The 23,823-nt window shown below is 41.9% G+C and overlaps 1 protein-coding gene across 2 annotated transcripts in view; it reads right to left on the minus strand.

The window, feature by feature from the left end:
* Nucleotides 1–23,823, minus strand: part of sema3fa (sema domain, immunoglobulin domain (Ig), short basic domain, secreted, (semaphorin) 3Fa) — a 69,848-nt gene that overhangs the window by 19,105 nt on the left and 26,920 nt on the right. Inside the window, exons 1-6 of one of the 2 annotated variants that reach the window (XM_052075829.1) lie at nt 22,169–22,283; nt 12,045–12,205; nt 11,882–11,944; nt 6,008–6,127; nt 3,782–3,871; nt 2,540–2,633 (exon numbers count right to left, since the gene is read on the minus strand). In XM_052075829.1, coding sequence (XP_051931789.1) covers nt 2,540–2,633; nt 3,782–3,871; nt 6,008–6,127; nt 11,882–11,944; nt 12,045–12,134 — 457 coding nt within the window. In that variant the 5' untranslated portion in view covers nt 12,135–12,205; nt 22,169–22,283. Of the gene's footprint in view, nt 1–2,539; nt 2,634–3,781; nt 3,872–6,007; nt 6,128–11,881; nt 11,945–12,044; nt 12,206–22,168; nt 22,284–23,823 lie in introns of those variants that run through there. The other variant, XM_052075828.1, reaches the window with a different exon arrangement.

The raw sequence follows: 23,823 nt of genomic DNA on the forward strand, positions 1-23,823 counted from the left end.
AACAGCCTGAAACGGAGGCATGCGACACACTTTTGCAGCCTGTTAACTATAAATGTAAGATTTACCTGCTTGATTCTATTTATTTAGTTTTTTTAGTGAAAATAAGACTGATAAGATGATAAGTGTGCAGTGTATATTAACACAAAAAATATATTACTAAAATGTACAAAGACACACAAATCGTTGTTTGTTTTTTTTCTTCTCGACACTCCTCGGATCTACTTGGGACCTGTCTTAGATCTACCGGTAGATCAGGATCTACCTAATGGGCACCCCTGGTATATATTAAATCTATGTATATTTAGTACTGCCGGAGAATACATCGAAAAAGAGAGAGAGAGAGAGCAGCGATCTTTACCTGCTGTTCACTGTTCATAAACCTGACCAAAGGTACAAATGAAATGCCACATTTGCATTACTGACAAGTTCATTCAAATTGTACAAAGTAAAATGATTGTATACTTTCTACCAAAAAAAAAAATCACTGCATCAGACACTCTTGAACCAGGCTGCACCAGACTGAATTAAATTGTAGTCCCACTGGAATCATTCCACTTTAAAACGAACCATGTATTTATATGAATTTCACTGGTTTTACTCTCGAGTGCTTCCTGCATCACTTGCAATTGAGAACACACACACACACACACACACGCACGTGCACACTCACACACAGAGGGCAAAAGGTCATGTCTGACCACCTGTTGGCCGGTGACCAGACCACCCACAAAGAGGGGCGCAGATGGACAAAAGAGTGGCACAATTGCAGCTTTGCAGTGTCCCATTATCTACAAGTAGCATCTTCCACCATCTGTCCTAATCTGAGCGTTTAAAAGTAAATTAAAACGGTGTCATGGATCTGTTTTGTTTTGTGTCCAGTAGGGGGCAGTGGAGGGCTTTCCTTCTCATTTCGCACCTGTTCCTCGTCATGTCATTATCTGTCACCTGTTATAAGAGACTGTCAAGCCATCACCCGCAGTTGAATAATTCACCTTGCACACGACTCATGTACCAAGTGCTTGTTTTCGAGACATTTTCAAAATCGCTCATAGTCTTGTTAAGTATCTCCTTTATTTTGTTCTGTTTTTGCATTATTCTTATTTTGTAGCATTATCCTTGGCATATTTTGGTTTTCTCGTAATTAGCTTGTCCATGCAAGTGAGTTTGCATTGTTGTGTTTCCCTTGCCGTGTGCAAACACTTTTGGTTAGGATATTATTATTATTTTTTAAAATCCTGGTTCTTTGTGACCAGCATTTTATGTTGTAATTCATGGTTTCACGACTCGATCTTATCATTGTCAGCATTTGTAGGATTCACTCCTGTTCCTGACTGGTCCGAGACCAGATCAAACGAAGTTTTATTACCTTTTTAAAGGCTCATTATTTTGAAAAGGGGCGCCCGGTGGGCCAGTGATTAGCGCGTTGACCTCACAGTGCAGAGGTCGTGGGTTCGATCCTGGCCCCGGCCTTCCCGTGTGGAATTTGCATGTTCTCCCCAGGCCTGTGTGGGTTTTCTCTGGGTACTCCGGTTTCCTCCTACATTCCAAAAACTTGCATGGCAGGTTGATTGAACACTCTAAATTGTCCCTAAGTGTGAGCGCACATGGTTGTACGTCTCTGGGTGCCCTGTGATTGGCCGGCAACCGGTTCAGGGTGTCCCCTGCCTACTGCCCGAAGAAGGCTGGGATACGCTCCAGTGCGCCCCCCGCAACCATTGTGAGGATAAAGCTGATTGGAAAATGGATGGATGGTTGTGATATTGGCTCTCATTGTATTGTGCAAGTGTATCATTTAAGTGTCAGGTGAGCAACTTTACACTAGACAGTCACCATGTACCGTACACATTGGGGGTAGCAGCTCAAAAGTGATCTGTATGTTTCTTCAGCGGGATGCACACACAGCGATAATCGGAGCAAATTTGCATTTTACTACCCTTCCAATCAAATCCGTCAAAGGTCAGATTGTTGCATGTCAATGAAAGATTATCGTTTTTTTTTTTTTTTTTTTACTCTTTGATCGGCTCAGAAAACCTAATTGTAAATGTTGAACCTCTTCAACAATTACGATAAATCCTTATGTTTCTGGTCAACTATGAGTCTCTATAGCTATTTCGGTTTCAGGATTTTTTTTTTCTCTACCAAGGCTAAAGTAGGGCTTGACTGATTATTGAGTGGGGGCAGAGAAAATAATTTCTAAATATATTCAAAAAATACTGGAGGGGCTTAACTGGAGCTGAACAGATTTCTGATGGGGTTAAAGCGCCACACTAACCATCTCTGCTCTCTTCTTTGAATCCTCATCATCTGGATGCCCTGTGGCACTGTACTGCCTACCACAGGTCAGTTTTGGTAGTACTACCGTCATAAGGAGATGCAAGACTGTCAGTGGCATTATTGTCCTGTGTACGTCATCTTGAGTACATCATGCAGAGTAAGAACAGGAAGCATTTTTATTTCCATCACAATTCTCCCACATTCTAAAAATGGTTAAAAATGCATGCAGCAGGCTTTCGTGAAGCAAAAATCAACATTTACTTACTGATCAAAGCAGAGACGCTGTTCAATTTGGGGTCAAATGGACACTTTCCCTTCCCTGAATCCACTTTGCCCGGCTCAAGGCGGAAAATATATTCCTGTCGGGGGAATAAGGAAAGGTAATTCATTATCTCACTTCTCCTGTGACTTGCTAACAGATTTGTTTTGTTTAGAGAATACATTGTGGACAGGGGCAAAAGGATTACTCCTTGAAGTTGCTGTTAAAGGCCGTGGGTTTTGAAAACAGCATGAATATCTAACTAAACAATGTGGAGTTAAGAATGCTTGGCTGCGACCCTGCAGGCACAACTGGATCTGCTGAGGGCAACCAAAAACACACACAAAGACGGTTTTATCGGTGAGATGAAGGCGGCGGAGGGAAAAAATGCTGAGAGCCTTCCAAAAAAACGCCCTCCGCTGCGCCTGTGATGGTAGTGGTTCAAAAGAGAACTCATTATCCACGCAGTGAAAAAAAAAAGGACATCTTTAACATCTGTGTCAACACTTGATCCGGGTGCACCGACAGCTCTGTCGGTCGGGTCTTCAAAGCCGGCTCGCCGACAGGCTGGAAATCCAGTACTTTTGCCGCTGAAAATTCACGTTTGTGATCTGTGGCCTTTCGACCAAAATGTCGGCCCAACCTCAAGATGTCACTCAGCTGCATTTTCTCATCAGATTTTGCATTTATATTCTTTTTTTTTTGCCACATGCCAGTAATAGAATGCTGTTGTTGTTATTTATGGACTACAGCCAAACTGAAAATTAAAACAGTGAAATTATGAAAACAGGTTGTAGCGGAATTCCAAAATAGATTTTTTAAAATTATAACAAAAAAAGTAATATTTTATCTTTAGACATATTTAGATTTCTTGTGATATGAGGAAAATATGAGGAAAATTTTGCGATAGCCTTGTAATCTCTTTCTTGAACATCTAAATTATCGTCACATAATACAATTAATTTTGTTGTAATATGATATGACATTCATATTACATTTTTTTTTTCAAATGTAGACAAAATAAAATTTATGGTTAAGAAACACGACTGAATATTTTATATATAAGCCAAGCTCTGTCAATTGATTTTTGTGTTTGCACCCCCTCAACAAAAATATGGCATGTCACAGAGAGGCCATTTATTTTACTTCAAACCATGTCATCCCTACACCGAAAGTGAGCTCTCCAGGTGGGCACCAGACTTCTAATTCGATTCTTTACAGTGCGCAGAGCCCCCTCTCAAAGCCCACCTTGGCCTCCAAAAGTTCTGACGTGTCACTCTGGTCTGCTGCCCGATTGGTTCTCCCTCCAGATTTGGGGGCCTGGAGGTAGTAGGAGCCCTAAAACACAGACACGGCACATTTGGCCGACTCGTTACTGACACGTGACCGGCTCCAACAAAGACCGATTTGTCCAGTTGATAATGACACAAACAGAAGAGTGGAGAAAAGACAAACAAAAAGTGGAAATGGAGAAGGATTTGGGGGGAAAAAAAGAAAAGGTGTTGAGAGGTGAAAGTGGTGCTTGATATTGTGCATGTCATGTAAAATACATGCAGAAGAACTGTAAACAAGTCTATAATTGAGCTGTTCAATATTTTGCGAATTGTGTCATCGCAACGGGGCTAATTCATTTCAACCCTTTCAGGGACAGCGGTTACTACAGTGGACATCTTATAATGTTATCGCACCATCATTATTGGTGCATGAAAGGGTTAATAGCACACCCTTCCCACCACCACCGAGTTTCTTCACCAGTGACATGACACCAGCTAAGATGTGATCATGAGCCCCTTTCAAGAGATGCCCTGAGTTCACACGCATGGAAGCACAATCAAATCGAGGCCAAAAAGTCTGCAGCGGTGCAGTGTTGGCAAAAGGATTCAGAACAGTGTTACCAGTGTTAGTTAGCTTTTCTTGTCCATGTGGCTGGCCGTCAATGGGGGCACTGAACTACCATATCAGGGATCACCACCATGGTGCCCATGGTCAACTTGGGGCCTCCAAGGACAACATGAAGACCACTTCCTCAAAATAAGTCATTTATGAGCAAAATTGTTGCCCAAAGAAAAGAAATAGTTTGAGCCTTGCCGTGTGAGAAATGGATCTTAAATGTGTTGTAATTTGCCAGAGGCTGTTTACTAAGACACCAGGGAACTGTTTTAAGATGTGAACCCCTCAACATAATCCCATCCCTACCACATAATCTGTCTCCTTTAAGGGGTAAAAAACTGAATGGAAGCAGGCCGACTGACCTTTACAATGACATGTGAACCCCCCAAAGGGTGAGACTAAAAACGCAGAGGAGTGGAAGGCGCAGTGCCGGCAGCTGCGTGCCGCTTGCCATCGGTCATCGTGCCCGAGGAGTAGGAGGAGCTACGAGAGCGATGATGGATGAGAGGCTCCATCGGTAGTGATGGCTTTTCAGGGGCTCTTAGCCAGACAGAGAGACAGACCGACAGAGCCTTCTCTGTATAAACAGGTGGATGGGGGGGATATTCCAGGCAAGGAATTTGCTGCATGTTTCTTCAAACCGATATTACAAAGCGCGATCGGGACTTTTTAATCTGAGTAGCAAGTAAAAATAGCACACAATCATTTTCTTCTTAACTCTATGATAATGTACGCTATTAAACATACAAAATTATATTGATACTGTTTTTACTTCATTTCAATGGCCGTCTGTTAGCCTGTCTATGGCGTGTTGTATTGTTTGCTAGCATTAAGCTAAATGAACTTGTGAAGCTACGTGGTTGATTTAAGCACGCAGTTCACCTTATTTTTTATTTGCCTTATGGAAGTCAGCCTGTTTTGAAGGGGAAGTCCTGTTTCATGCAAATTAACCTGATAAATGATAACCCCTCGACTGTGGGACCAATAAAGACTTAGACATGGCGACTAAAGATAGAACCGGGAACTGAGTTTCAAATAGCAAATAAGAATTACAAAGCTCATGTGAGCCCCCCTAAAGACAGTAAAATTGTTTATTGTATTTTCACGGAGGGAGGCAGCACTTCATCTCTTGGCCACTCAACTATACTTGCATATTTATTTCATGAAAAAAATGCAAGTCTGTGGCACAGTGACATTGTCAGAAAAAGGTAAAAAAAAAACAACAAAAAAACAGAAGACTTTCTTGTTTTTTTAAAAAATTTAACAATTGATGGGCAGCTCGGCGCTTCAGACAAAATTATTCGAAACAAACACTGGAAAAAAAAGGTAATCCATTTCCTGTGATATTTCCCATTAAAATAAAAACAGACTCTAGTGTTGGCGCCTTTCACCTCACAAAGCCAACAACTGTATCTGCTGTAATTGCTTGGTGGGAATGTGGCAATAATAGAACTCCAGCCTCGCAAGTCGACAGCAAGTGGGCAAAAGAGGAGCCACCTCACCACCTGAGCTTGAGTGACAGACACGACTGTTAAAAAGGGAGAGAAGGCTTAAGGTTAAGTTTCACAAGGCATCGTTGGTTACCTGTGACGTACGTCCTCGGTCCACGTATGTGCAGATGGGGTTGTACGCTCCTGTTCCACACACGTACAGGTGAGTACGGTTCCACGGCTCGATCAGACGGATGAAGTTACCGCATTCACCCTTAAGGGGAGCACAGTCATGATCAAACAGAATGATGGAGCAGTTCTATCAGATGTCTCCAGTTGAAAAAAACTAAATACAATAGATGTCTGATTTTTGATGTTGTTTCATTGGATACATTATTTTTTTTTTTTTTGTATTTGAAACTCTTTCAATGTTGTCAATTAATGTCATTCAAAATGGCGCCGTAGTTGGTCTGCGAGACCTCTTCAAGAACTCTGCTTTTTTTGTTGTTTTTGACTTTTGTTGTCCTTCGTATGGAGCCGTTGTGGACTGTTTTCAGCGTTTTGGCCATGACGTTCATCAAAGAAGAAGAATCTGTGCTTAATGGTTGGGCCTTCCTCGGCAGCACATGTGTACCAGCACTTATTTTGAACGGGAGGAATTTTGGCGCAATTTGACTTGTCGCCGCTCGACAGCCCGGTGGTACTAGTGTTTTCTTCGCCTATATTTTTCACAGCCCCGGTTTGTTGAGCGGAGATGTTGGCGCTGTTGGACAGTCTGCGTTGGTGCAGCTGGATGGACGGCTGGCTGGCTGGTGGTGCTGATGAGGGGGGAGGAGCATCGGCGTGCAGCACGGATGCGTAGTTGGAACTGAGTGTCGGCACTTGGAATTGAAGCGGATTTACATGGGATGGGAAAAGTGAACCAATCTCTCTCACAGCTTCTTGTTTCGTTTCAAACTTAGCTTGTAGCACCTTTTGATTCTCTCCTCATCTGTAACTTCATCAAACAACAAGGCATATGCTGGAATATGGTTATGATTGCATGACTGTCCATGTTTTACTGTCCACGTTTTGTTATATTCCCGTATTTTGTTATTTTATGTTAAATATTCTGTAAAGCGCTTTGTTACAGCTGTAGCTTTTGTGAAAGCGCTATATAAATATATAAATATAAAAATAAAGAAGTATTGTATTCTAATTATTGAATAGCGGTGCGCAAATCCTGTTTAACCCTCGTAGTGCACCGCTTGCGATAAACGTAAAATGATGTCTTTGAATCAAAGGCAAAGGCATTCAGAAAAAAACGAGAGAGCTGAAACTTATGGAGGGGTTCTAAAATGGCCTAAATTTCATGACGTCACCGGCTGATAATTCTCAGGCATTGCAGCAATAATAAAAAAAGGTTTTGATACCTTAATCTTCACAATTTACATATTTTGCACCATAGAGACCCATTATAATTCATATTTTTGAATGCATCGTAAACATAATGTGTATACATGCATTTCACGCGATTTTTACGTCAATCGCTTTGTTTTCGCTTGGACAGACGTAAGCATGCCACATTGTTGGGTTGAGGTCATTCCAATTTTGCAACTTTAGGTGGGGTCAGAGGATCGCAAATGAGTTTGCCTTTTTGCAGGAGGCTTCAAACCAATGCATTTTACATGAACACGTCCGGTCGGGATTGTTAGTAGGGCTTGGTTGGGACCTCCAGACAATTTTTTTTCCCTTTTGCAAAAAATAAAGAATAAAAAATCCCAAAGAACTAATAAAAAACTATATATGTATGGATAGCACAGATGCCTCTGAACATTTTGAGTGTTTGGAAAAAAAAAAAGAATGTTTTTATAACACAAAATACATCATTACAAAAATTGTAGAATGCGTAACTTAAGACCTTTTTAATTTGGAGCACACAATTAACAAAGTATAGTATGTTTTTCTCCCTTACTGTACCCAAAGTGAACCGTACTGTCACCTTAAGACTAAATTCTGACCGGACCTTCATTTTGGCAGGATCACATTGCATCCCTTACTGATGCTATCTCCGAAGGAGGAAAATTCGCCGGTCCCCCATCAATCCATGTCATTTCTCATTCTACACAACAGCGAGTCAGAAAAGGCAGATAAATTCCGGCTGTGCAAAAGCAACATAAAATCCATCTCTTACCACAAAATGTAATATAATATTCTGGGGCCCCTTCTGCACCTCTTTCCAGATTTGTATTTCCTTTTTTTTCTTGATTTTTATTAGCAACCAACCAGATGACCCTGAGTGAAGACTTACAAAAAATAGAAAAGTCAAAAGAAGTCTTTTAATAATACATACGGTGGTTAATAAGCCCTCTGCCAAGCTTTAAAGCCCTCACATTCATCATTTCCGCTGCTGGCTTGTTTGGCAGCTCTGTTCCATGCTCGGATTCGGGCCAGAGCCCGGATCACTCAATGCTGTCAGAAAAAAAATATAAAAAGCAGAACTACACAGCATGTGAGGAGTGCTGGGATCGGGACAGAGTCGAAACCCAATTCATTGTCTTGAAAATGTTGGGGCCCAAAGTATTCTACTACTTCATGTACTGGCATTTGAAAACGTGAGTAATGTGGTTTGTTCAGCATGTGGATGACCTCAGTGGTAACAATGGACACCACAACACTTAAGCAAATAAAGAGGTGCTGTTGGCTGTTTCTTGTCTCAGTTTGCTAACACAGCTGTTTCTCCATAAAACTAGACATGGTACAGTTTGTAATTTACAGTTTTACCAATGAAAGTCCCGATTATCGGACGTTTCTAAAAGATGATCCTGATTATTCTTTGGTGAGTTGTGAAAATAAATAATAATAATTAATAAATAAATAAATAAATATGATTAATTTCGAAAGAAGGTACTAGGACATGCCTACACAACAAAGACTCTCCTGATTTCCAAGAACGACACCGGGTAAACGAATTGCATCATTTAATTCTCTTGGCAACAATTATTGGACTACTTTCCTATGTTGACAGCTTTGATGGCATCGTAATGTGTTTCCAGATAAAGTCACAATAAACGTCAAAAAGATGGCGAAAGGTTCCACAAAAAATACATAAATAGGTGAATTTGTGAAGAATGAATGACAAACAAGCACCTCGATTGAGGGCCGCTGCAGCCGTGATGCAATTGACAGCATAAAACTAAGATTTGCATATGCAGGACGGGGGTGAAGCTATTTTTGGTAGTTATTAGCAACACAACAGATGCGCGAGCCCGACGTTTCCTGGGGATTGTGTGTGTGTGTTTGCGTGTGTAGTTGTGACACCCCCCCACTGAAAGCACAGCAGGAATGATTGCCTTTGACCTCGAACCTGCACCGACATCCACTGTCAATTGCTCCTGAATTGTCATCATCTGTCTGGCCCCTAAAGAGCAAGTGAAGATTGCAGTGAAGTGTTGTCTCCCGCCAACCGACGTTATTTCTTTTGTTTACCGATGAAATTTTAAACCCGCACACACGTACCGCTCACACAAGCAACGAGAGGCCGATACCAAGTAGCCGGAGGAGAGAGAGAGAGGCAACGGGTCAGCGAACATGCACAAATGAACATTCCAGTTGGATAAACAGCAGCCTGTTCTCTCTACCTCGTCACTCCCTTCCACTTCGCTCCTTCCGATGAAATGTGTGGGTGCACCTCGAAAGCAAAGAGATCTGGTTTTTGTATGCATTTCATCATGATGAGCTTTCACCCTATACTGAAGAGAGGGGGTTAGGATTAGTGCCTCTTTGCACGTGTGGATCATATTCACACTATAGAGACGTCTGGAAGCTACTAAAAGCTAACACTTTTTTTTTTTTTTTTGCTTGTTGTTTGGACCGCAAAATTTGAAATGATTGCAAGATACTGAATTGGCTTCCTGTGCAGTACTCAGTTGCCTTCCAGCTAGATTAAACAAAAAACATTCCGTAACCGAGGAAGCAAAAATGTACTACAGCACAACAAATTCTAACCTGATCTGATTTGGCAGAGAAATACATATCAAGTAAACATGTAACAATGGAAAGTTTCCATGTTTTAAGTGAAAATTGGATCAGGTCCAAACCAAACTGGTTTGACATCACAGCTCCTAGTCCTGCATGCACGAAGCAAAAAAAAAAAAAACAAAAAAAAAAAGCAACAAAAAACTGACTCGGTAGGTAATGTTTTGCAAAAAATATGAGATATATTTAAAAAAAAGAAATGAAAATGAAACCAAAAATATGACATAATAAAATAGAATTAAAAAATATTTACAGTCAAACATCGGTTTTCGAACGTCTCTGTTCTCGACCAAGTCAGTTTTCGACCGAAAATTTCGAGTTTTTTTCTGCCTTGGATTTCGACCGGAAATCGTTTCTCGACCAAACTGAGCGCACTTGAATGCACCACTTGACTCCTCTCGCCTTCCTTACACAAGGGAGTGACGCTTCCTCGAGTAGATGAGGAAGTTTGTTTTTTTTAAAGAGTGTGGTTTCGGTTTTCAAACAATTCGTTTTTTGAACAGCCTTCTGGAACGGATTATGGTTGAAAACCGAGGTATGACTGTATACATTATTTTGACAGATTTTTGAAGGGCCATAATCGGACGATTTAGTCAGCCAGCCAATTGATCGATCGGGCAATTCAGGTCGATCAGTGAAACAGTTTTTCGAACTTTCCCGAGTAATTTTCGGTGCATTGGTTTGAGATTCCCAAACCACATGCACTTTTATCTGGCAGTCTGGCATGTTGAGGCCACCAAAAAAGCAAGTCATTGGTCGGAAGAAGAAGAATAAACAGCGATTCCAAGAAGGCCTTCATCCCGCCTGGGTCTTGGGCCCTTGTTATACATGTGTGCAATATGCTGCCTTCCCAGGGTTCTATGGAGACTCTTCCACGTAGGCCATTCTGAAGAACTGCTCCCTTGAGCGTCATTGAAAGCAGCTGTTCGCAATCAGCAATCAACGCTGTCGCTATCCTGGACGAGAGTGTGACATCTAAGTGGCACTTTGGAAGAACCCCCCCCCCCCCCCCCCCCCACACACACACACACACATTGTGGCACCTACTGATGACCTCAGCGCAGCAGCAGTCAAGAATTGGTGACCAAGTGAACCCCCCCCCCCGAGTCGCTATTCAACATTTGAGTGAGAACTCAAGTAATCGCAAACTCGGAAGAACTGAAACAAAAATAATGTGCTCATTCACTTAATATTTGTGTTTATCTGCATATTTTGTCCCTCTTTAATGCCATAAGGTACTACCCAAATGCCTTCTAATGTGCTAGTCTATTTTATTATTTTGTAAGATGACTTTTGAAATTATATTTAAGTGTTTGGGTGAATAATGAATGTGCTTAATGAAGGCAAGATAAATATTTGGGTGTTCACTGCAAAGACTGTCGACCATTTCAGCATGTGGTACACTTCTCTGAACAGTAACAATTGTTCAGGGTAGACACACACGATCATTTTGCTTTTACAACTGTAAATGATTAACCTGTTGAATATTTATGGTGGCAATTCCTCATGTGTGTGGTCAGCACAGGCAAAAATTTGAATCGAGGCAAAGGTTTTTCTTTTCAAGCAGTTAGGTCAAGTTCAAAGCCTGGAACTCACGTACCAATAAAAATCCCACATTTCCATACGTCTCATGATTTTTGACTGGTTCTGATCAACCCTGCTTAATTGAGAAGAGAATCAAACAAGTGTCAAGGTAAATGCTGGCGTTGACACACAGCAGTAATCATGACAAATTTTACATTTCAACCCCCTCCCAGATTCTGATTAAAGTCAGCAAAGTTACAATTATCAGATATCTCTGAGAGATTATCCTGAGCGATGAATTAACTTGTGGTGTGTGGCATTTTGAGAGTGACTGATTTATGGTTTGACGAATGAGATTTGCGATTGTTGGTCATGATATCGTTACGTCTCTGGTGTCTGTGTCGGTCATCTGGAGTACACCAACACCACATGCCATACGAGCAGCAGTGCATGGTTAATTTATCTTAACTTAGTTAGTAACACTCACATTGGTGTCTTTTCCAGACAGGACACATTCAGACTTCCTCTGAGGGGCGACTGGCCAGTGGATCTTTAAAAAAAAAAAAAGACAAGACAGATCAACGAACTGAGATGCAGAACATTAGCTAAATCCCTTTCGGAATTTTTTGCCATCGCATGACAATCCTTACAATGAGTGGCTCCTTGTTTATGTCGTGCAGATCCAGAGACAGGATGTAATCTTTGCTACCCACATACATGCGGTCGTGGTCCTCGTCCATGCGAAGAATTCGATAGTCGCTCGAGTTTAGCAAGAAGGAGAAGTGGTGAGCGGTGCCGGTCGACTTTAACTCTGTCAAAGAGAGAGAGGGAAAATAAATGGTTTTGTTCGAGGCTGTGGTGGAAGAAAAACATACCGTAAAATTGGGAAACAAAAATCACAGACGCGGTCGTATGGGATGCTGTGCAGGCTGCCCCGTTGTGGCGCCAAATTCTCGATTTATCCGCTCGTTTTGAATGGGCCGTAAGGTTGTCTTTACCACTCGGAACCACCCACATGCACACATATAATGATGGTACATGTGCATATACAGTCGTAATGAGGCAGAGAACCCTCAGACGCCCCAAAGTTATTTTACACAATACGGACTTTATTTTAAAACAGCGATGCAACTAAATGCTTCTTTTTTGATACATATAAATATCATCTATGGATGCCATCAGTCAGTCTTGGAATGAATTGAACTCTGAAGTCAAGGTACCACTGCAATACGTGATTTTTTTTTTTTGTCACTGTATGATTGTCAACATGTGATTCTCAACTTGTCTAACATTTCTGCCTCCTTTGTGAAAGTGATCAACATCAGAAACACCTCCTTGCGTGATGAAGTGCAGTTCTACAATAGAAGCAAGCGCTCTCGAAATTCGGACATATTTTCAGTGAACAGTTTCTTTGGAGGCAGAACTGTAATTTTGCTTGTCGAATGATTCTTGTCAGTTTGGTTTGTAGTGGCGAGCACGCCTACGTCACAATTGAGAAATGCTGGGTTTGAATTTGGACTTTGGCGTGGAGTTTGCCTGGTCTTCTCATACGTGCATGTTTTTTCTCTGTGTAATCTGGCTTGCTCCCACATTCCAAAAGCATGGCGTTAGGTTCATTGAAACTCCAAATTGTCCGTAGGTGTGAATGTGAACGGTTGGTTGTCTATACTGTATTTTTCCCCGGCCAGTGACAACCAACCGTTCCAGCAGGGTGCACACCCTGTCTCTCACCCAAGTCACCTGGGAAATAATCCAGCTCACCTCATGACCCGAATTGGAACAAGCGCTGTAGAAAAATGAATGGATGGATGCTTTCATTCCAACCCAATGCCACAAGAGCTTGGAGGGGTGCAGAACTGAACCCCGATATTAATCACTGCTGTATAAGTCAAAACAACTCCGAATGACCATCCATTTATTGCTCTTCTGGTTTTTCACACTAGATCCGTCCTTAGTGAACAGTGACATGAATCTGAGGCTGCCGCGAGTTCACATTCCAAAAGCCAGATAGGACTTGGGGTCCTTGCTTTCCTCGGCCTCGTTTCATCTCCATCTCAAAAATGACGGGAATGACCCGTCGTAATCTTCCGCTGCAAATTTTCCAGCCGGGGAGACTTGCTCACTCCCTAACGTCTCCAGTCATATCACATGTAATGTTGAAACATCCGGCACCCATTGGCAAGTGGGGGGGCTTTCAGGGAATAATTGCAAGGAAGGAAGACAGTCCAGTGTCCTCCCAATCTCTTGCTCTTGGTAAAGGAAACCTTGACAAAGCCAATCACATATTTTTTGAGAAAACCAGAGGACCCGCACATGTTCCTGTTCCGTGGGAGCAGACAAACACCCCTGCTATTCTCTGGCTCGCTCATGACGAACAGGATACACAAGATAAAATACACACTCCTTGACCGGGATCTGACAGAACATCTGCCCGCTTTACTTGGAATAAAAAGTCAGACGTACATGGTAGTTTCCACTTGCAAACGTTTCAAATGGTGAGTCCGGCGCCAGAAGCCCAACAGGCTTCTCAGCTGCCGGTGGGACTTGTTTCAGGAGGTAAAACGATATATATGACTGCATGTTGGCTAAAAGAGAATCAATCTCTCACATGCAATGACACCTCACACCGATCACATCTGCACGCAGCAGGAGTGGGAATGGGAACCGACTGGTACTAAATGGTGAACGTGATCCTGGAAAGGGGTCTCAAGAGGTTCATAGCTATCTACTTCAGCTGACTTTAAACGTGTGAGAGCTTTACCTACGTCACAACTACCCATTAGAGTTTTCTTCAAGGTGGTCTTGGATGGGTTGGTTTTGGTCTGTACCCAAGTTAAAATGCGTGTGTTAATACCCGAAGAGAGGACTCAAAGGTGCAATCGTGAGAGCGGCGGCACACAGAAAACTTCATGCCCGAATGCAAAATTCCGATTTAATACTTTTAACTGTCGCCGCCCAACTTCCAAATACCACAAGGTGGTGCCAAAGCACTACTTTTCTATTAGACGGGGCTTTGGCGTGTCTAATAGAAGCATTTTCCCCTCTCACTGAAACACAACCAAGAGCGCAAACGGAGTGAATAGGGAGCGGAACACTATACGTCAACAATCTGTATTTTTTTTATCATGTCAAGATCGCATTATAATGGGGTCCATCGCACCTTTGCATTTAGGTTACACTCATTTTTATGGAGGCCTAATTCCATTCGACAGATATCCAAGTCTATGACACATATATAAATTGTTCCACTTGAGGGCGCCAGACATGCCATAATGTCCATTTTAGATGTCAAGAACCAATGCCGTAAAAACGAGAACATGCTGACACTACCTCCCTCCACCAGAAATGTATCATTACAAACTCCACCAAAATGCACCGTTGCCTTATACGTTACTTTCATTTAAAAAATGACTTTTACAAGTTTACAAGTCCGTCCAAGTTTCGGCATCAATTGCAATCTGCAAATTATATACAGTGTAATTGCAGTTTGGACTGCAGTCAATTCACATCCGTCCTTTTTCGGTTTTCCTGACCCAAAGCCCCTGCGGCAAATTGTGTTAATGATGTTTTGCCTCGTGTATATGATATGAAATCATACAAAAAGCAATAAAGGACATGTTACGCTCATGGAGGTCTGCATATTTCTGATAGCTTATTGTTTAGTAAAAGCAAGACTGCCTGGGGTGTGAAGGGGGAAAAAAAAGCTTCAAGCCATCCTGCATGTTTGCACATGTTCGCAAGCCTCATTTTACCGCCCGTCTTCATTTGCACTCGTGAACTATATAAAACCACAATATGCAGTACTGTAAAGGCCTTGAATGTCTGGGGAAGGCAAATGAACAATAAAATGCCATGCGGGACACTTAATAATGCCACTTTCGCTTTGCAATTTCGCCTCATAACAAAGCCTGCAGTAAGATTCATTGCACCTTTAGGTGAAATACAATGACTCTATAAAAAGACATTAATGTCGCCATTGGAATTGGTAAAACTGCACCATTGGCTTTCCGAGAAACACGTACTGCCTTTGCAAAGCCGGAGACGTGCCTTAACACAAATAGTGCCCGTAGCGTGGTGAGATAACAACAACGGCATGACAACAGCTATCCGCCTTGATCCATGCTCGGCTTTGATATTGCGTTAGAAAGCTCAGTTCAAAAACCCACTGATTAAATTCAACATTGACAGTGTGTGTATGAAAACCACAAGGTCTGTTGTATATCACTGTGTTTCCAAAACAGCAAGGACTTTTGTAATTATTACCAGACAAATTGAAGCCAAATGCCCGTTTTTTTTTTTTTTTTTGTCTGTGATGTTTGTCTTCTGTTTCATGCCCTTGGTGTATATACAGTAATTTGTGTTTGATAAAATCCAATGTGTTCCCCATTACTCTCTTACAATGCAACGATCTGCGGTGTGGTCCACCTGCTGGCTGTGAATCCCCTCTGGTTAAAATAATGTTTTTGAGCAAAAAGAGATATTAGTGGCTGAGAAAAGTTGGCGCTCCTCAACATTCTGAGCGCTTCTTGTCACGCCGCTAACAGCCTCCCAAATCAAGTCTCTGCTGAAAGATGAAAGGGGATTTGGAGGTGGGGGTGTGTGAAGGAGGGAGGTGGGGGGGGGGGGCAGAAAAATCCGGCACACTTGTCCAGGCATCTGCGGCATGTTGCTTGAATTCTCGTTCGCTTGATGTCGAGGTGTGGTCCCTCCGTGCTACGGCTTGTCTGCAGCCGTGCATGCACAAAATGAAGGAAGCCCCCGAAGAGTGAACCATAAATGTCCATTTGAAGATGTTCTAAAGTGGGGTATAAATATAATTGAACAATTATTTTTGAACTGTGAGATAGCCCACACATGAGGAGTATAAAAAAAATAATTTGTGTGCTTACTGCTCTTGTTGTGTATAGTGACATCGTGATGACGAACACAGCACATCACATATATAACAAAGTCTGTTGTACCCAGAATGACAAGTGACAGGCAGTACGGTTGGTAATCTCTCTTTCAAGCACTCTCCCCTGACTGTGCGGCGCACATATTGGCCTTTTGATGACACGCATATTGGGCTTTTGATGACGTACAGGTATAAGGTCGAATATATACGGATTAGTGATCGTACTTCAGACACATCATGTACAGATCCGATTTATAGCCACAGAGGCCAAAGAAGAGCATTTCAGGTGTTTGTTGATAAATAATATTATTACCAAAGCAAAAAACAGTCACCTTGATTTTCCAACCTTTTCACTACAATATAGCACAATCATCCATCCATCCATTTTCTGATCCATTTTATTCTCACAAGGGTCGCGGTCGTGCTGTAGGCTATCCCAGCTGTATTCAGGCAGTAGTTGGGGTACACCCAGAACTGGTTGCCAGCCAATCCACAAGGCATACACATAGACAAACAACCATCCGCGCTCACACTCACACCGAGGGACAGTTTTAGAGTATCCAATCAGCCTGCAATCCAAGTTTTTGGAATGTGGGGGCAAACCGGAGTACCCGGAGAAAACTCACGCAGGCACGGGAAGAACATGCAAACTCCACACACTCCACTTTGGGCTTGAACTCCCGACCTTTGCACTGTGAGGTCGATGCGCTAACCACTGGACCCAAATTCACAATCAATACTTATCAATATAAAAAGTTTAAATACAGGTAATTCTCTTCGTACTCGCCAAAGATGCTAATGCACAGGCTCCTTTCTGGCTGTGCATGTTTCTCTCCCAAATTTTATGGATTTAAACAAGCCACTCAGCAACAGTGTTGGTTGGCCTATCCTCATAAGGTCCAGTTTTTTTCTTGAAAAGTGCTCCTTGAAAATGAATTTTTAATCATAGTCTGACATCACCCTCCCTCCAAAAATCAACATTTGATACAAATTGAGCTCATCAATAAGAAGCTAAACATAGCTCAACCAATAACAGGAGAGAAAAAAAATCACTCATCTAAAAACGAACCAGCGATTTCAAAGGTGTGTGTGTGGTTGACGCCTGCACTCGAGATTGTGAAGGCGTTGGATGAAATCATAATTGCATGGCAACACGCAAAAGCTGCAAATCGATTGGCCCAAAAAATAAATACATAAAAATAAAAAAGCAGGTCTACGCTTCTGCTAGTGTTTGGGCCTAGACGGAAGGATTTGAAGGCCTTGACTGCGCTCTACAGGTTGTGAATATATCAGGAAAAATGCTTGCTGCGATTGGCTAGCAAGAAGTCCAGGGTGTAGTCCTGCCTCGAACCCAAAGTCATCTGGGATATCCTTCAGCTCACCCACAACCCGAATGAAAACAAGCCCCATATAAAATGGATGGATGGATGTTTTGTGCATTCAAAGCCTGTGGTTCACGTATCGTTTTGAGCGTTGACTTAAGGGGCCTGCCGGGGCTTTGTGTTGGAGTCGTAATCGTTCACTCGCCTCCCTGGTCGGAGTTGGGACTATTGACTCAGAACACACGTCACAGGAGCTGATTGCCATTTACCTGCGCCTGTCAAGCAGAAATAATTGCAAGCAGATTACACCTTATCTCTGCGCTTCCGGATGCTGTCGCTCAGATGCTCTTCACGCTCATCTACCACTGATACACTGTGTGTGTGTGTGTGTGCATGTGTGTGTGTGTGTGTGTGTGTGTGTGTGTGTGTGTGTGTGTGTGTGCGTGCGTGCGTGTGTGTGTGTGTGCGTGCGCAAAAAGAAATAAGAGTTCCCTGATTCGCACATCAAATCACAGACACCTGCCTGCCTGACTGCCTTCACGGCTGGAAAGCAGAAGAAACATTGATTCAAGGCGCGAGCTGACTTCCTTAGCAAAGAAATTGAGAGATTATAAAAAAAAATCTATCTGTCGTTGCAGATGACAGGAAAGGTTAATTAAAAGCTCAAAGGAAGATCTAGGGCATGCTTCAGGTGGAGGGAAGGTCACCGAGTTTGTCTTGATATCAGATCAAAAACGAACCTTCATGATGCCTATAAAAGTGAATATGTGTAGGATTCAGTGCAATAAAAGATGAAAGCGGACATATTATTGAACATGTACTTTTTAATGGTTTGTTTGATCCTTGGAGTGCCTGCCCACAAACCAAGTGTCAAATTAAACAACCAAGACTATTTTAAAAAATGTGTCTGTGAGAAATCAAAACGTGCTAATTTCAACGATGCTGGAAACACAGGGTAAAAACTGGTCTATAACTTTGATCTTAGCCGTATTTTGAAGAAAACGTGTCACAGAAACATAAGTCAAACCTGGGAAATGTATGAAAACGTTGCCCCAAAAATATAGAACATTTTTTTATTTAATTAACATAAATCTTTGTCTTTAAACTGCTGGCAACATTTAATACAATTAATACAATCAAATAAAAAACAGTCATTATGAAGGTAACTGTATTTTTACACTTATCAGCATTCATAATGAAGAAATGTAATATGCGGGGACCATCATACTCGAACATACATACTCATCATATTATACCGCCTTGCCAAATGCCAATGTGCGACTACCAAAGACCTGATGCTTTTCCTTCAACACTCACTGCAAAGAACAGTTGCCTGTGAAAGGTTAGAGGGCATGAGAGGTATGGGGTGAAAGCTCATCCTCAGACTCTAACACATTCGGACATAATCTGGATTATCTGTGGGTCAGAAGAAAGCATTGTGGCCATGATGAAACTGGAGTTGGAGGAAAGCTTGAAAGGTGGTTCTTATATCTTGTACAAATTTACCATGGAGTTTATTTTGTGTGTGTGTGTATGTGTATGGTGCATTTGTGGCCTTCAGAAAAATAAGTCCACAAAAACTTTGAGCAGTGTTTTATAGATGATTTGGCACGGTGGCTTTGACAAATCAAATTAAAGGGGATTAGTGAGAAAGGATGAATAATGAGAGTGATCTTTTTTGAAAGAGTGAAAATCTCCTAACCCAAACTAACCCCTGACCTTGCACTCAGGACAAATACTCTTCGTCTCTGTCAGCTGCGCTAATACACACACAGATGCACAAAGCTCCGTCTCAATTCGTTTTCATGGATTACTCAGAATCTAATTTTCACCCGAATTTGATGAAGTTAGTCCCAAGCAGAGCAAAGCTGTCAATAAATCAATTTCTCATTCATTTGGCGGCTCTTGTCCATCAAGTTCACGGCTGGTGTGATGCTAGCTGGCGGCAAATGAGATGGGGTGGGGGGAAGGCAATTAGGAGGTAAATAGAGTGAGACCATTAGACCCCAAGTGTTGTTGACTCAAGGTCCACGAGGGACGACAGCCACCTCAACCCACACGCCATCCACAAAACTCTATCAGGTCATTTTTCACTCGCAACACACAAAATGGTTGAGAGACTGGAGCAAGGGGTCCAACCGCTGACTTCATGGACTCCTGTTTGTCAAAATAGGCCGTTGAGTACCTGGGGAAACTGTTGAGTGTAAGCCCCTCTGGCCAGAGCAAAAAGAGTCCCTTAACTGCTGGAGGAGGAGGGGATTTGTCTCATAATCATGACATGTCAGGTGGAAAAAATAACGATACAGTGTGCCAAGATACACAAAAATGCTGATTGCAACTGTGGCTGCCAGTTTAGTGAATGAAAGGAAAGAGTTTTTTGGCACAGAAACCTGTACTGACAGCAGTGATGAGGTATAGTTGTAGTGGTGGAGTGTTATCAGTCCCCTGCACTTTTGCAAAGGTTGAGGTCTTTCCACAATAGTTTTAGTGTTCCTAACACAACACAGTGTTTTCTTTTCATCTTCATGTGTAGGGGGTTCCTGCATAAATTTTTGTTACCTAATCGACACGTAAATTGTGTACGCGTATGTGACAACTTTAGTTTGAACATGATTGGATTCCATACTAATTATTTATCGATCTACTTTCAAAGTGTTTGCCCTAATTTGGTATGCGCGTGAGCTGGAGCGTATTGACTGTGGACCAGTCAATGTCAGGGCAATCTATATAGACAATATAGCCAATCAACCATTAACACTCATATTCACATCTATGGACGAGTTAGAAAATTGCCTTTTATGGAATGTTTGAGGCAGACAGACGAACTGGAGAAAAGCCATGCAAACTCCACACAAGATGGGCGAAGCCAAGTTTTGAATCCCAAACATCATAATTATGAGGCAGACGTGCTAACCACTAGTCCATATATTAATTTTCACAATGTCAAAACCTGGAAAAAGAATGTCAATTTGTTGACGCTAGAATATACTATATCGGCACAATCAGTAGTTGATATGATCTGCATTAGTACAGGTTGTTAATGAAAATAACATCTGTGTAATCGATAATCTCTACCATGTGTCATTAGTAACAAATCTGCTTTGTGTCCATCTGTCCCCTAAAATTATAGATATGGTCTTGACGTGGATAGCTATGTGCTGTTTAAGCGGGCGTTGATGTATGACATTTGGAGGTTCAAAACTAGAAGGCATGCTCAGTAAGTGCCGTACTATTTTTCATTTGATTGTTACATTTATGGCCAAGAACTGTTTTTCCGACAAATATTGCCTGTAATTCCATTGCAAACCGTGAAACCCTGGTACCAAATGTACCAGGTCATAACATTTCATTTGTATAGTGAACCTTTTTGGAGGAATCATGTCCCAAACAGTGATGTTTAATTCCTTCTTTATTTACAAAATATCACATGTGTTTGTTTCTGTATAGTTTTGCAATGAGTGATGGGGGCTCGGGAGTGGGGGGGATATCTGAACATCATTCATCTGGTTCCTATCTTGCATCAGCTTTGCTTGGAGCATTTCCGCCAGGCTTGCATACCATCATTTAAAAATGTTATGGTAACCCTTTTCACAAAAAAATACAAATTTACCATCTCTCTTCACTCTACCCTCTCTATGCATGTTTTGATTTATGACCTTGGGCTTCCTCTCCTCTGTGGTTTGCCTCATTTTATCATTTACAGCCATCTACATACCAGCAGGCTGAGATAACTCACCTTTTTCTGTCGGTTCCTTCACGCTTTTCTTTTGCGCCAGACATGCCACAAGTGGGAGAAGCCGTGAGGCAAGAGGGGTGGGGGTGGGGGAGGGGGGGGGGAATGCCGTGCAAGCGTGATATACGCAGTGATGATGTATTTAACTCTCTCTGTGACTTCAACCCGTCGTTTTCATTCTGCACCAAGGTGTCGAAAGAGAAATTTATAATGATGATTGCAAGAAAGTGGTTAATGAAAGCATCCAAATGAGTAATTCAAAGTCATTCGTGAAGGTTTATATTTACGCAAATGGTTGATTGATTGGGGGGGAAATTTACATCACGGCTTTCACTTGGGAGTGTTTAAAAACAGGAAATGAATGATAACTAACTTGATATTTATGTAGATTATGTGGCTCAAACAAAGTCAGAGGTTAACAATTTTGGACAAGAGCTTCATTGACATGAACTGAGATGATGAGCTACATCTTTGTAATGCGCAATCAGACAAGGCGTGTCAAAAGACACAAAAGTAAATAAATACGTCAAATAAATCAAAAAGTGGTTCAGCAAGACTCATTAGTCCACCCCTATGAATATTAATTACACAACAATGTCAAATAAAGAGGAAGAGTTTGGGGAAGTCCCTTTTCTCTTCCAGCATGACAAATCTCAACATACTCGGATGAGTTTGGTTTGGAAGAACTTTCAGAAAACCCCCATCAAACCTCCCTAATGTTCTTCTGGGGCCACATTCCCCTTCCCAAAGTTGTAACGAGCAATACTTTACTCGCTGTGAGGTTAACAGAGACGGTTGTAATTCATTAAAATGATTACAAAATACCTGATGCAGATCATTTCCCGTACTAATGATGCATGGTTTCGCTTCTGCTTACTTCGCAGCTATGACGAAGTTCAGTGTTCAATGAATAACTCTTGTGTCCACACACATCCGCCCACAGTGGGGTGCATTGTTAGCTAACCTGAAGACACAACAAAGAAAGGCATGCACAAAAAGTTGCCGAGCTGGATTTCCTTTAGCAGGGACATGTGGGGGAAAAAAGTGACTTTTGAATGGCTTTTAAACAAATAGTTACATCCCAGGAGGTCCTTCCCACCCATTAAGTGTGAAGTAAACAACCAGTTTTGGGATCTGCCTATTTCTGAAAATCTGAGTGAATGAGCTTAACTTCAGCCAACTGTGATGCAACTGTGGGGCTAATTCACATAATAATCACCCACGTTTCTCCGCACGTGATATGATCTGCTTGAATGAGTGAAGATCCAGAGCAAATTTTGAATACAGTCAAACTCCTCTACAACAAAATCATGTTTACAGCAAGAAAGTTTTCACAACAGGTTACTTTTCACAATAGAGAATTTTATCTCAGATGTAAATACACACACACACGCACGCACACACACAAAACGTACGTGTACTCTTTATTTTTATTCCAAAGTTGCATAAGCGTGTAGAAAGAAAACGATCAGCATTCACTTTCATTTACATCAATTTCTTGCATAATGTCTTTTACTTTGCTCCCTCCATCTTTCATTTTGATCACTTTCACCCTGTCTTCAAGCATCAGAGCTCTTCTTTTCTTAACTCCTTGGTTGCTTCCATGCAAAGGTCCGTTTTGTAGCCATTTTAGCAATGCAACGTTCATGGTGCATCTGAAACAAATACTTCCTGTACTACTGCACATGTGTAAACTTGTGTGGTGGTTGCTGTTGCCGTTTCGCAGCAAAGCAGTAGGAGTCGCTGTGCCAGGCTGAGGTCAGATTAGACTTTTGCGGACTTTTGCTTTTGTTGTAGTGAACCTTGTTTCACTGTAATTACACGAGCAGAATGTCCACATCCCCCATGACTGCCACACCCCTGCTTTTATGTTATAGTCCAACAAAAAGCTGAGCTGCGTTCAATTGTCAAATGCAAAGATGAGCTCACGCCCAAGTGTCTATGTGCCACAAGCACAGTGTAATGTATAATGTGCAAGTAGAAATGTTTTTACAGTCTTTAGGGCCGCTTGCTTTTTTTTTCCTCTCATACCCATACCCACCATTTGCTTGACACAAAAACTGGCTTATTTCAGGGAGACAAGGGTGTGGAAAGTGTGATATTGTATATGTCTTTATACTTAGGGTATTTTGCAAAACAAGGCAACACATCTGTAAAAAAAAATTACCCCTTCAAAGTAAACATTTTACAAACTATTATGCAAGAACTTCGAACAGAACTTTCCAATCCGGCAGGATCATGGAACGTAGCTCCTGATGCAGCATCAGGAGCAACTGGGGGTTCAGTATCTTGCTCAAGAACACTTCGACATGGCCGCAATGGCTGTGAATCAAACCACCAACCTCTGGGTTGGCAAACAACCACTTTGCCACTGAGCCATGCTGCCCCCATCTAAGCCCTGCGACTGGCTTTTGACCAGTCCAAGGTGTACTCAACCTCTCCGGCTTGGATAGCCTTCAACTCATCCATGACCCAAATGA

This window comes from Hippocampus zosterae, chromosome 9, assembly GCF_025434085.1.
Source record: "Hippocampus zosterae strain Florida chromosome 9, ASM2543408v3, whole genome shotgun sequence".
Lineage (NCBI taxonomy): Eukaryota > Metazoa > Chordata > Actinopteri > Syngnathiformes > Syngnathidae > Hippocampus > Hippocampus zosterae.